This window comes from Artemia sp. Qi Xiang Cuo, chromosome 19 (genome assembly GCF_049724085.1).
Source record: "Artemia sp. Qi Xiang Cuo chromosome 19, ASM4972408v1, whole genome shotgun sequence".
In the NCBI taxonomy this organism is placed as follows: Eukaryota; Metazoa; Arthropoda; class Branchiopoda; order Anostraca; family Artemiidae; genus Artemia; species Artemia sp. Qi Xiang Cuo.
This window is the reverse complement of record NC_142812.1, coordinates 41,499,594-41,514,121: the sequence shown is the minus strand read 5'-3', so window position 1 is coordinate 41,514,121 and position 14,528 is coordinate 41,499,594. Positions and strand designations below refer to the sequence as shown.

The 14,528-nt window shown below is 37.2% G+C and overlaps 1 protein-coding gene across 1 annotated transcript in view; it reads right to left on the bottom strand.

Moving 5' to 3' along the window:
* The window catches only part of LOC148940849 (tyrosine-protein kinase hopscotch-like), a 106,371-nt gene that overhangs the window by 44,141 nt on the left and 47,702 nt on the right, over positions 1–14,528 (bottom strand). The window contains exons 11-12 of the mRNA XM_089105090.1: positions 1,693–1,860; positions 646–815 (exon numbers count right to left, since the gene is read on the bottom strand). Coding sequence (XP_088961216.1) covers positions 646–815; positions 1,693–1,860 — 338 coding nt within the window. The remainder of the gene's footprint in view (positions 1–645; positions 816–1,692; positions 1,861–14,528) is intronic.

The window sequence follows — 14,528 nt, the reverse complement described above, 5'->3', positions numbered from 1 at the left end:
TAAGCCTTAGATAATTATAATTTGAGAACCTTGATGATCGAAGAAATTTATAAAATATTGATAATCATGATATATGTTTATTGTTGCCTATTATGCAAATCGTTACGAAGAAAGAACATGTATAGTTGCATGGAATATAGGAGCCATTTTATCGTGAATTAATCCAATTGAAAAAAATTATTATTATTATACTTTATTATTACAGTTATTATCACTTTATTATTACACTAAGATTGGCATGCTAGGATATTATACGAAGATGGGTAGATTTCCTTTCTAATGTCATAAATTGAGGGAGGGCGTGTATCCAATTTTCGCCCCTCCCTTAGGTTTCGCAAAGCACTTTTTTCGGGGTATTTTCATTGAAAATCCCTTTTTTATATTTTCATTGAAGGAACCGAAAAAAACGAAGGATTTTCCCCCTTCTCCCCTAGATACTGAAAGACATATTTTGCCCCACTCCCTCCGTAATTCTGGCGAGTTAACGCCACTGTCTCTGTTAAATCTCGCTTCTTCATGATATACAATTTTAATCAAGTTCGTTACAAGGATATTATCCAGAATCACACCATTTTTTATGAAAATGGACAATGTGGAACGATGATAAAAAACAAAACAAGAAATCATTGAACAAGTTGAACTTACCAGGCTAAGGGGAGATCTCGTAGAGTTTTGAAAGCATAAAACCCAGTTTCACCCACCTTCTGGGCCAGACCAAAATCAGAAATCTTTACAGATGTCTCATTGACGACTAGTATATTGCGAGCTGCGAGATCACGATGAACTATTTTTTTCTCGGCCAAGTATTCCATCCCCTGCAAAAACAAATAAATAAAAGATAGAAGTTTACAAAAAAAGAAAAACAGACATTATTGTTTCATTACTGACAACTGAGAGCGCGTGTTTGAAATCAATTAATTCGTTTTTAATACATCAAACCACTTGGCAGTAAGAATGTCACGACAGAAATACACATATCTTATTCCAGGAGTTTAGAAAAAAAGTAATGCGTCTCTGAATTAATCCGAATCGAAAAAGGCACGTACAAAACCAGGCACATACATCGGTATTGTATATGTTGTTCGGTACTTCACATACTTTCTGTGTAAATCTGCCCCAAAGGAGCAGTGAGAAAGACTAAGGACACATGTTGAGAAAATGATTATTACAGATTACCAAATTGATTTGAATAGAATTATGTAAAACCGTCCTAGAGATACGAGTTTTTTCCTGATAAAATTGTATTTTGAAACAATTCCACATCCTATAAGGCATTGTGGCGTTTCTAACCAAGCACTGATTGCAAGCAAAATATTAAACTGTCCAGAAGAACTAAAAGAGCAGAGATAACTCACAGAGAGACATGAATAAAACTTTTGGTGTTTTCAATAGAGTCTGAAAAAAACTAATCAAAGATATTGTAGTGATTTAGTGTCAATACATTTCAAGGAAGTTGGAAGAGCCCCCCCCCCCCTAAAAAACAATTTTAAAACTCATACAAGTATTTACAATATAACATAAGATTTACATAATTTATTGTCCATCATGTTACTTTGATGTGGACTTCACTTTACGCAGCACATGCATTCCAAGTATATAGAAACTGGGCGTCAAACACTGGACACCCTCAGTGTTTATTGGTAGCATTATTGGTAGAATAGTTAATTACCATACTGTTAATTGATACTTTACCTCAGCAATGTCAGCTGCATATCTCAAAAGCTGATCGTTGGTAATTTTCTCTCCCTCTAATCTCAAATATTTCAGCAAGGAATCAAAAGGAACGTATTCCATTACTAGCAAAAATTCTGGTGATTCGATTATTCCAATTATTTCCACGATCTTTGGATGCTTTAGAGTCTAGAAAATGAATAAGGGAGTTAAGATAAACAGTCATGGCGTGCAGCTCATGTTAAAACGAAGAAACGAAGAGAGAGAGAGAGAGAGAGGAGAGAGGAGAGAGAGAGAGAGAGAGAGAGAGAGAGAGAGAGAGAGAGAGAGAGAGAGAGAGAGAGAGAAAGATAGAGAGAGAGAGAGAGAGAGAGAGAGAAAAAGAGAGAGAGATAGAAAGAAAGATAGAGAGAGAGAGAGAGAGAAAGAGAGCTGATATCTAGTGTCATTTTAGGGGATAAAACGTATCGGGGACATCCACCGACCCCTTCAACCTATGCTACGTGGCACCTACACCCTTGGAACAAGGGAATCAAATTTTACGACCAGCCAATTTAGAAAACAGACTTGATAGAGGAATTTTAGTAGAAAGTTGGACAGGTTACACCCTGTTGAAATCAGAATATGGGTATGAGGGTTTATAATCATGGGCAGCGCAATAGCGCTGCCTATGTAAAGAGCGATGTGGGCACAATGTATTTTTTTTTTTTTTTTGGTTTTAGACCAGGACATTTCGTATCGAAGAAGTTGTCGTAGAAACTTCAAAAATGGCTCATTCGATTGGAAATTGCCCTTTTTAATGGTCGAAAGCGACTGTGGGGTAACTAACACCCCTTCCAAGCCCAACATTTCCCCAAACACATCCAATAGAAATTTTTAGATAGCCATTTTGTTCAACGCATTTGAAAGGTCCAAAATTATGTCTTTGAGGATGACAACCCCCCAGAGCCCTCAGGGCAAGGGTTGTAAGTTATGCCCTGGGGGCATATAAGGTATATATAGAAAGAGTTATAATATAAACTTCGGAGGGGACTCATTGGAATAGTAATCAGAAATATCTTGCTGGTTTTAAGATTCAGAGTGATCCGAGGGTGGATACCGCCCCCCATACCTTGTATTTTCCCAAAATACATCTGATAGAAATTTTGAGATGGCCATTTGTTGTCATACAAACTTCGACCTCATTCAATTGGAAACGTCTTTGAGGATGACAACTCCCCAGGCCCCTCAGGGCAAGGGTTGTAATTTATTCCTTGGGGGCAAATAAGGTATATATAGAAAGAGTGATCGAATACACTTCGGAGGGGGCTCATTTGTATGGTAATCAGACGTTCTAGTGCTCTTTCTAAAATCCAGTCATCGGAGGGTGTATACCCCCCCACACCTCGTATTTTCCCATAATGCACCTGATAGAAATTTTGAGATGACCATTTGTTGTCGTAGAAACTTCGAAAACAGCTCATTCGATTGGGAATTGAAATGGCTAGTGCCATTTTTAATATTCAAAAGTGAGGGCAACTAATCCCTCCGCCCACCCCCCCCATTTCCCCAAACACATTTAATTAAAATTTTGAGATAGCCATTTTGTTCAGCGTAATTGCAGGGTCCAGAAATTATGTCTCTGAGGATGACATCCCCCCCCCGCCCTAGAAAAGGTGATCATATAAACTTCGGATGGGATTCATTTGATTTATGATCAAGGCGGCTCATGGAATTGTTAATCAGAAGTTCTAGTTTCCTTTTTAAGATTTAGAGTGATCAAAGGATGGATGTCCCCTACACCTCGTATTTTCCCGAAATACATCTGATAGAAATTTTGAGATGGCCATTTGTTGTCAAAAAAGGCTCATTTGATTGGACATTCAAAGGGATAATGTCTTTTTTATTAGTCAAAAGCAATTGGAGGACAACAAGCCCCCCCCCCACGCCCATCAATTCCCAAAACACATCTAGTCAAAATTTTGAGATAATCATTTTGTTCGGCGTGGTTTAAAGGTCTGAAAATTATGTTTTTGAAAACCTCCATACCTTCTCAAGACCAGAACATAATTTGCACTTTACTGAAAAAAAAATGGCTGTGGATTGTCTTTTAGTTTAGTATACTGATATGTATTCCTTAAAATTTTAATAATTTTTATTCATTAAAGTTAAAACCTTTTAAACTTATTTTGTCGTTTCATGTCGTAGGATGAAAGGATTAGAGCGGCTTTTGAGTTTTCAACGGGAAAGTGAACACAAAACTGATATTTTTGTTTAAAAAAAAACACAAGACAAGATAAGTTTGTTCTAAAACAACATTAATAACTGATAATTATATATTATAGCTATTAAGCTATTATATTAAGAAAGTTACATTTTTTGATGTGCTATATTACTGAAAGCTTAAAACAATCTTAAGACTAAAAAATTGGTAGTTCAGCGTTTAATTTCAACCTGAATAGTGTACAAAGAATAATCCATTTAAAACAAAGAACTATTTCACTTTGTTCCTACTTTCTTTGTCCTTTCTTGTAACGGGGAATGCTGACCTAGTTTACTCATGTCGATGGCTCCTAGAATAGGCTCCTTTGTGGGATCCCATTCAGGTATAGTTTTCGAAGAGTAGGTTTCTACTGTGGTGTTTGAGTGCATGTTTTTGGGAGTCGTGTGACTCCATATTAGTAGAAACCTATAATAATAATAATAATATATTGCGAAAACAGGCTTGCGCCTCTATCTACAAAAATTTAAATAATCAAATGCTTTATCACTATAATGATTGGCAATCTTGTTCTTAAATGTATTGACTGAATCTGAGTTGACAGTGTCTGATGGTAGTGCGTTCCACTCGGAGACAATGCGGTTGCTGAATGCCCATTTACCAACATCTCTTCTGACGTTCTTCGGTTAGCTTAAACTCGTGACCTCTCAGGTTATTATTCTTGAATGTTATTATCTCTTCTGGAGGGATGTTGTTGTAGTATCTGTTGCATATTTTGTATGCTTCAATAAGATCTCCTCTCAAAAATCGGTATGAGAGGCTTGGGAGCGACAGTTTTTTCAAACGGTCTTGATATGATAAGTCTCTAGGTGATGAAACAAATTTAATAGCCCTCCTTTGGATTTTTTCTATTGCATTGCTTTCTTTTTGAAAAAACGGTCTGGTTGTTGTATGACCATATTTGATCATTGGTCTCACTAACGATTTGAAGAGTAGAGAAAACAGTGTTGAGTCAGTAAGAGAGAAATTTCTTTGAATAATTCCCAAGACTTGTGATGACTTAGAGATGATTGATTCGTAGTGATTGGTGAAATTCATGTCACTGTCTATTGTCACTCCCAAGTCTCGCGCTTCTTCTTTTATAAGTATCTGTTGTTCTTCAAAGCAGTAGTGCCGAGAAATGGGCTTTGGGCCTAGCCGAACGTGACAACTTTTTTCTGTATTCACTTCCATGCTCCTTTTTTTCATCCATTCTGCTATTTTGTTTAAGTGTTGCTGTAGTATTTCTGTATCTTCAAAGCTTGTTATTGCGCGAAAGATTTTTGTGTCATCTACATAAAGCAGTATCTCTGAATCTATGTTATTTGGGAGATCATTTTTGTAAATATTGAATAGTAAAGGCCCCAGAACACTACCTTGAACCACTCCACTTGTGACTTTTGTCTCATTGCTGCTAAGATATCCCTCCAGTCTCACTCGCTGAGATCTTTCCTTCAGAAAGTTGAGAACCCACTTAAGAATAGTATCGCCAACACCGATAGACTGTAGTTTTCGAAGAAGTTAACTTTGTGAGACTTTATCAAAGGCTTTTCTGAGATCTAAGTATAAAATATCTACCTGCATCCTACTATCCATATATTTACTCCAGGTGTTTGTAGCGACAAGTAGCTGGCTTTCTGCTGATCTTTTCTTGAGAAATCCAAACTGTGAGGGTGAAATGAGGCTTCTTTCGAGTAGGTACTGTAATATATTATCGCAGAGTAAAGATTCTAGTATTTTGCATGTGATACAGGTTAAACTGATAGGTCTGTAATTACTTGGATCTGTTTTGCTTCCTTTTTTGAAGAGGGGTATCACCGTTGCTTGCTTCCATGTATCAGGAAGGCTCCCTGTTTGTAGCGCCTTGACAAAAATGCAGTGCAATGGCGCTCCAATTTCTTGTGCCAGCTCTTTGAGTACTCTAGGATGTAGGCCATCTGGACTTTCTGATTTGTAAGGGTTTAGATTTTTTAGTTTTTAGTAGACCATTTGTATTGTCAGTTCTATTTCTTCAAATTTGCCTGCGACTAGTGGCTGACATTGCTCTTGACTTTCATCTTTGTCCCACTCTGTTGTGAAAACTGTGGAAAACTGCTGATTTAGTAGGTTGGCTTTAGCTATTGGGTCACTGATTGTTAAAGATAATTTCTTAAACCACATTGGCCTGACATCACATAAAGAAAGAAAAACGAGCAAAAATGGGGTTTTAAGTCAGAGAAATTTTAAATGATTCTAACACATACGAACAATTAGCTACCGATCCAACAGAAAAATTTGTACAGGAAGTCCAAAAAAAGCTTTCTTATCTAAAAGGAAAAGTTGAAATTACAGATCAGTTGTTCAAAAGGTTTTACCATTGCAGCTGCACGTCCCCTCGCATTTACGGTCTTCCTAAAATTCATAAACCCAGTTATCCACTTCAAGCCATCATTTTATCTTTTAATTCTCCTACAACAATAATAGGAAAATTTTAATCAGGTGTATTTCTCCCCCTAATTCAGGCTCAAAAATCCTATATTAAAAATTCCGCTGATTTCGTTTCCAAGGTAAAGAAAGTTTCGGTTAAACCAAATGCAAGAATTGGCAGTTTTGATGCAGATTCAATGCATACCAATTGTGATCCTCAAAAGGCCGAACTGATTTTGGAGCAAAAACTTAATTCTAACCCATCTATATCAGAAAAATCTACTCTTTCGAATAAGACACTTCTTTCGCTTACAGCCCTTTGTAACAGAACTTCTTTTGCTTCCATTATAGAGGCATTTATTATAGACAGAATGGCCTCTCCATGAGTGCCCCCCTTTCTCACATACAGGCTGATATCTTCATGGAAGACCTTGAAGAAAGGGCTATTTTGTAAAGTTCTTATAAACCTGTATTTTGGGTTCGTTTTAAAGATGATATTTTTTATTTATGGGAGCATGGTGACGAGTCTCTGGGTTCTTTTCTTTACTTGCTCAACTCCTTGGATCGAAAAATGAAATTTACTCAGGAATCAGAGATAGAGAGCCGTCTTTCTTTCTTAAATGTTCTGGTGCACCAAAATGATTCACGTTTCGAGTTTAGTGTCATTAGAAATCCCACCAACAATGACCGTTACTTTAGTTATTCCTCTCGTCATTATCCTGTTGTGAAAAGAACAGTTGTCACTTCTCTAGTAGGTAGAACATTCAAAGTTTGTTCAACACGTTTCTTGGATTTGGAGCTCAACCACCTTAGAGATATTTTATTTGTGAATGGTTATCCAATTAGTTTAATAAATTCTGTAATTGCAAAACGCATTAAAAGATTATCAGATAGTTCCACAGAAAACACAAATCAAAGGGAAAATTCATTTTATCTTGGTCTCCCATACGTTAAAGGGGTTTCAGACCACATTTCCAAAAATCTAAGAAAAAATAACATTTACACTTATTATAGACCCAGAAAAACTATCAGGTCCCAAATTCATCAAGGTAAAGACCCTATCCCGATAGGTGAAAACTCCGGTGTCTACAGAATTCCTTGTTCGTGTGGTCTTTGGTATATCGGAAGTACTGATCAGTGACTAACGGATAGATTAACTCAGCACTCTAGTTCAATTAATAACACACTTAAAAAGCGGAAAAAAACAGAAAATTTTGACTCTACCCTTGCAGAGAACATTTTTGAAAAACCAGACCATACTATTTTGTTTAATCAAGCTAGTCTTATTTCGCATGACAAAGGTATTGTCCAGCACTAAAGAGAAGATGTTTAAATTTATAAATAACAACATTTAGGTATATATTTAAACAGAGATTCCAGTGATTTAAGAATAAACGAGCCATATTTCGGTTTTCTCAAAAGAGAAGCCGATACTGTAGTAATCCCTGAAATAAACCTTGAACAACTTTCCCAGTCATCTAATCATACCCGTGAACAACCCCCTAGGTCTCAAAGGGTGTCTGCAAGAAATACATTAATTAAAATCCGAAATCAAATGACATAGTTCTCCAACTTATTTAATTGCTGGTTCGTTTGTTTTTTGAGTGAATGAATTGTTTCCTTGTCTTTGTCAGTTGTTCGCTAGTATTCGTCAATGACAGTTCTTTTTTTTGGATTTTGTGCAAATTTCGGATATTGGGAAATAACTTACTTTTATGTTTGTTAAGTATTTTGTTTTAATTCTTATCATTTTTTTCTTTTAATCAATTTTATTTATCTTTTAAGTTTTTGGTTTTTTCTTTGGTTTTTGGTTCTTTTTACATCGACTTTCCGCGTTTGTTTTTTGTTGTTGTTTTTTTCTCTTCGGCACTTTCCTTGGATACATCGTTTCGTTTCGCGCTGAAGAAGAAAGGCGTTTGTCCTCTCGAAATATTCGCTTTGTTTTTTCAGTATTTTCATTTGGCCTATAAAAACCCCATTTTTGCTCGCTTTTCTTTCTTTATCTGATTGTTAAATTTGTTGCTGAGTTTCTAAGATCGGGAATAACCGGCTGTTCTTTTCTTTTTGAGTTAACGAAGTTCCAAAACGCCTTGGGGTTGATCTTTGAGTTTTCGGCTATTTTCCTCTCTTTTTGCTCTCTTTCCTCTCTTTTCGCTTGCTTCTTGTCTAGTGACTTTCCTGACTTTGTTGGCGATTCTGCGATAATTTCTACGATTACTTTCAGTATCAATCTGCTTGAGCGTCTCCCAGGCTTGCCGCTTGGTTTTTATTAGGTCAAGGACCTCTCGTCTTAGAGGCGGTCGTTTAAATATTTTGACTATTGGTACATACTTCTTTGGAAGGTCTATGATTACGGATGCAAACTTTCTGTACATGCCATCTACTAGATCTGTGTTATTTAGTATTTCAGTCCAGTTGAAAACTTTTAGTTCCGTTTGCATGGTATTGTAATCACCTTTTGAATACATCCACCTTTCTGTTTTTCTCATAGTTTCTACTACTACTACAACTACTAACAACTCACCACAGCACCAAGCCGCCTGAGGCCAACACAGCTACACACACTCCTCATAGTTTCGCAACTTATAATCACCTCTAAGTAAATTGTAGCGTGGTCCGATTTTCCAAAGGGAGCACCTATAGTAAGTTCTTTTATTAGTTCCGTATTACTGCATAGGACTAGGTCTAGTAGTGTTGGCTTGTCGCTTCCTCGGATTCTTGTTGGTTTTTTAATAAGCTGTTCTAGGTAATTATCGTTCACTATCTTCAGAAATTCCCTCTGTGAGGGTGACCCCCTATGCTCTAGGAGGTGTGGAAGGTCCCAACCTATGTTAGGATAATTGGAATCTCTAATGATGAGAGTTGGTTCTGTTAATCTTTGACATATAGCGTGAATATCTTTAAAGAGTACTTGGTCATTCACGGCTGTGCTATTTGGACTTCTATATACTACAGTCAAATTTAGAGTTGCTTGGTTTGTGTTTGATATCTGAAGCCAAATAATTTCCTGTCCATTTGTTATTGATGATACTTTTTGGACGGATAAATTGTCTAAGACGTAGCAAATAATTCCCCGACCTTCTTCTTGATCTATGTTCAAGGTGTGGCTTTTGTAGCCGTTGATGGCCAACTCTGGTAAAATTGGGAGATATCGACAGTGTTTCGGCTTAGCTTCGACCACTGCTACTCTGTCTGGGTTCTTTCCTGCAATTTCTATTTTTAATTCTGATAATTTGTTTGGCAGTGAATCAGCATTTAAATGTAGTATCTTTAGTGTTTTTACTTTAGTAGCTTTTTTGTTAGGCTTGAAGGATGGTGGCATTTGTTTGGCTTTGGTTATTCTACTTCATATTTGTCGTTGCTCTTCGTTGGAGTCTTTACCTCGCCTCCAATGGCTCTGCCGATCTCCATTTGACGATCGCACTGGGTGTGGGCATTCCTCTTCTGTTGTCTCTTCACGGCGAGCATTTGTCTCTGCATGGGCATGAGATCTGGGTTTATATATACTTTGGTACGAGTTTCTTCATTTGATGATTTTCTTAGATTTGGAGCTGTCCTCAGGATTGTTTGCCTTTTTATCTCAAGCTCTTGTGATTTTTTTTTTAGCTTAACTAACAAAGTACGTGGACTACCATCTTCTGTTGGTCTTCCAATCTGGGCAGTTTTTAGTATCTCCCCTTCAGTGATATTTGCCCCGAGCTCATTTTCTTGAGTCAATTTGACAACCTGTGTAGTGTCATTGACAGCAGTAGATTCAGTTAGACCCATGACTACCAAATTCAACTTTTTCTGTTCTTTTAATTCCTTTTCTTCTTCTACCTGAATAATTGCATTTACTGTCGGCTGGATGTGGTGACGTGAGGGTTTTTCACTATGATTCAAAGGTGTTGCCTCATAAGGTCTGTGAGGTTGAGCTTCTGTTAGCTGTCGCACTTGAAGCTGTAGAAGTGCTACTTTTCGCTTGGAGCAGGAGAGGCATTCGTATTTAAACAGGTGACACTCGTTGTCTTCTCTCTTCATGACCAGCAAGAGATCGGCATTTATACCTCAGCAAGAGGCATGTTCCCACTCGTTGCAGAAAAAGCAGAGGAAAGAGGTGGCAATGTCGACATCTTTTTGACAGTAGCTGCATTCTGTGTTGTTATCTGAGAAACTAGTGCTCAAAGGAATCTCTTTGGGCTTCGTAGGCTGGCTTACCGAGGGACCTTGGCTTTTGGTGGATTCTTCTCTCGGAGTCCCTCTAGTACTTTGTGCTTTTGTTGGAGGAGTTGCTTTATATTGGTCATTGCTAGAAGATTTGCAACTATAGCATTGCCATTGTCCTCGGACTTTGTCAGCAGCTTCCTTATTATACGCAAGACCTGCGCAACCAAAGTGGAGCCAATTTAGGCAGTCTCGGCACTGAATTCCTTCTTGAACTCCTGTTACATTTTTCTTGCAATGTGGGCAGAGTTCTACCATATTTATGTTATTTATTTTGGCAAAGATTTTATCAGCAAACCTTCAGTTCAATTTGGCAACACCGGCGTTACAAGCTTTAAAGATTTAGCGGTAGATAAGACCCGTGGTAAGTGCAACACACGAATCATCTTATCCCAGCAGTTTAAAGATAAAAAATCCCGCTAGTACTGTACGGCCTCTTGAATGTTCGTTGTTGCTCACTTCTGCACAGGCTATCTCCGAAAAATGTAGCCCGAATTATGTCTCTAAAAATGAGCGAAAAACGGCTGAATCAATGTGATCTGTTGATGTACCAAAATATACTGTCTAAATCTGGCAACTATGCTGTATTTGGCAACTATGTGACTTCACTTATTCAGAAGAAACAGATACTCAGGCAACAAAGATGGTGCTATATGGAAATAGCACAATAGATGGCGAGCAAATCTATATGAAAAAAGAAGATGGCGCTGGCGAGAATACCCAGAGAGAAAGACCTATACTAAGAATTATAGAAGGTACCTCACATACTACTCAACTAAAAATCTATAATTAGAGTGTAGAAATCACTCTGGAAATAATCTCAAAGTACTACAGAAGCTTTATCCCATTAAGGGCAAAGATGCAAACTCAGCAACAATAACTCTGTATATAACATAGGTGGCGATTATGATAGCGACAGTCGAAGAATCTTTCTCTATTCCTCATAAAACAGTAAGGGCCGTACCCAGAGGCGGGGTTAGGGGGTTTGAACCCCTCCCAAAATGTTTTTTTGACTCGTTAAAATGTAAAAAAATGGATATAAACAAATTTTGTATGCGTTTTTTGAGTTTTTTTTGTTTAAACCCCCCCCCCAAAAAAAAATATCTTTGAATAAAACCCTCTCCGAAAAAAATCCTTGGTACGGCCTTGAATAGTATATGGCAAGGTGTTTTTATTTCTATGTCCTTGTTGGTCCTTAAAGTGAGAAAGCCGATAAATTACAAGGTTTTAATACTCATTATTCAGAGCATTATTACAATTTTGACAACAATATGTATTGTGAACAGTTTAGTTTTTGTACACTATATCTATATCTATACGCTATATGCTACATCTAGGATTATTTTTGGGGGAGAGGCTATGATTTTTTTGTGTGTGGGGGGGGGGTGTTAAAAAAAACTGTACAGAACGTGTCAAAATTTATTTATATGCATTTTTGTATCCTTTTTATCTTATGAGCAAAATTGAACCTTTGAGTGAGGGGATGGGGGATGGGGGGGGGATGAAACACAATAACACCCGTCACTCCGGGTGCATTTTTTAGGTGTTTTGTTCGAGGGGGCTTGAAAAAAAATTAACAAAAGGCATCAACATTAGTTTATTTGCATTTTTGTAGCTTTTTACGAGTTAAGGTTAACCTTCAGGTGATGGGGGAGGGGCAATGAGCTGAAGCCAGGTTACTCTGGATACGGCCTTGAGTTTTTATTTCACAAAAAGTCCATTTTTTATTTCTCTCTCGCTTTGAAATCGCTTAAAATATATATTGTTTTCAGTAAAGTGCGAACAACAATCACGCTGATTGGAGTGCAAGGGGGGAAATTTCCCACTTCTTATATCTAGTAATTTCTGTTCGTTTTCCTTGTTTTATTTTTATTTAATCTCTAAGAAGGGATTAGAAGAAAAGACCGGAGCTCACTCACTTCCACAGCTTTGTATATAAAGAGATGTTACGTCTCTTTCAAGTGCAGTTACAATTGTCATAAATAGTTAAAAGCTAATGGTTCACCTTTTATCAAATTATTAAATCTAACCAATAAAATCATCAACATTTATTAAATTCAGACTTCCATCATACACAAAGAGTAGAGGAGAGATCATTCAACTTAAAATGCTGACACCTAGAGCCATTTTAACTGACAACACGGGTTCACTTTTACTTCCTTTACGCCCCTCAGGCTCCATTTGGGATCCAAACAAAATTCAAAATTCAAGACTTTAATCAGTATGGCCAAAATTCAGAGAATTATGCCTCTGATCTGACATAACACGTGCCACCCTGGGGGTAGTAGCACTTAATAAGACGAATAAATCATATAAGAGCCGAATATTCAAAGATACACCTCGGAGGCACGACGGGCATTTGATACCTTTTTGAATTCAAAACAATGCATGAATTGATGACTTCTATAGCTGCAGGGCCTCAGACGGAGTTCTTGGGCCCAAGTCCCCTCATCTCCCAACCTTGTATATATAAACATGTTAGGCCTCTTAGTAATCAGGAACTGCTTAAGCAATGTTATTGTTACTTATTATTTAACTTTGTCTACATAACTAAAACTAATCACTATCATTTATGATCAGTGATTAAATTATATAACACAAATTATCGATTTATTTCACGACTAAAGTTGATAAATTAGAAATGATGATTGGATAGCGTAAATGACCGTTGCACCTTGCTTGGTTATAGATTCGACTTTGGTTTTATGTTAATTAAAAAAAAACAACAAATAATAGAAATTTGCCATTAAAAACTTGTCGTTGGGGTTCTCAATAAATCGGGCCTTCTGTACCCGGGTCAGCAATCTTTTTGATCTAAAATTGGGGTAGCAGATAGCTAAATTTGGTCGCCTAAAAATCCAATAAATAAAACAAACAGTATGATGGTATCTCCCTGCAGAGGAGTCACCAATTCTTTCTAGAAATAGTAAATGTTCAACTTTTAGAATTTTATGTGGGGTAGGGGATGGAAGTAATGAATCAGCTGAGATTTGTTTTTATTGTCTTACATATATACTATTGACTTCTGTTTCCTAGAGTAACAGTTTTGGTGAGCGATGCCTTCCTGAATACATTATTTTTTTTAATACATTATTTCGTTGATTTTCAAGAGCATCGAAGCTGGCAATCGGCACTCCTGTTCTTAGATACCTTTAAATTCCTTGGGAATCCAAATTAACAAACTGTCTCGACTTTAGATCGACTTTGTTTGTAGATAAAAAAGACAAAAAATTCGGATACCGAAGGAAAGTCGGCAGTCTTACTGTTCCTGTCGGAGGCAGTCGAACCCAGTACCTCACAGAGACTAAGCAGGCATCTTCAACCACTTAGCTACCTTAGTCTGCCGAAAAATTCATCGTAAGATCTTTGGTTACTTTGGGGAGCCTGGGTTTTTCCTACTATGCAACTCAAACTGGTATATCTATGTTATGTTCGGCCATTACTTGGATTATGCATGTCTAGTCTAGGACCCTCAAGTGCACGATACAGAGAATCTCAATAGCGACATTGAAATTGGGCAGAAACGTGCTGCAAAAATCATACTCGGTACAAATTATGTATCTCATAAATCCACACTCAAGCCACTAAAAATGCACTCTCTCCGTGAGTACAAAGACGAACCTTTCCTCCAGTTTGGGCACTCGCTACTAGCGAGTCAGAAGCATTGTTTGCTGCTGCCACCTCCCACTTGCCACCTGCCACCTCCTTGTACAAAGTGTCTGCCTACCCAAATCAGGAATACAACTGAACCGTTGAGATGCCGTACCAATCGTTTTACGAACTCTTTTGTTAATTTTTTGTAACTGCATTTAATCATTCTTATTCCGTTCACCTTGTAATCTGCTGAGTTGTAAAAATTAGCATAATTTAGTTGATGTCTAGGCCAAAATTATGAAAGCAGTTTTTATTAAATGAATTTTTTAATAAAGTAGAGCTTTAACGTAATAGTGCCATTTTTACTGGATGCGCAGCAAAGAGTTTCAGCATAAATTTGAATATTTGGAACTCT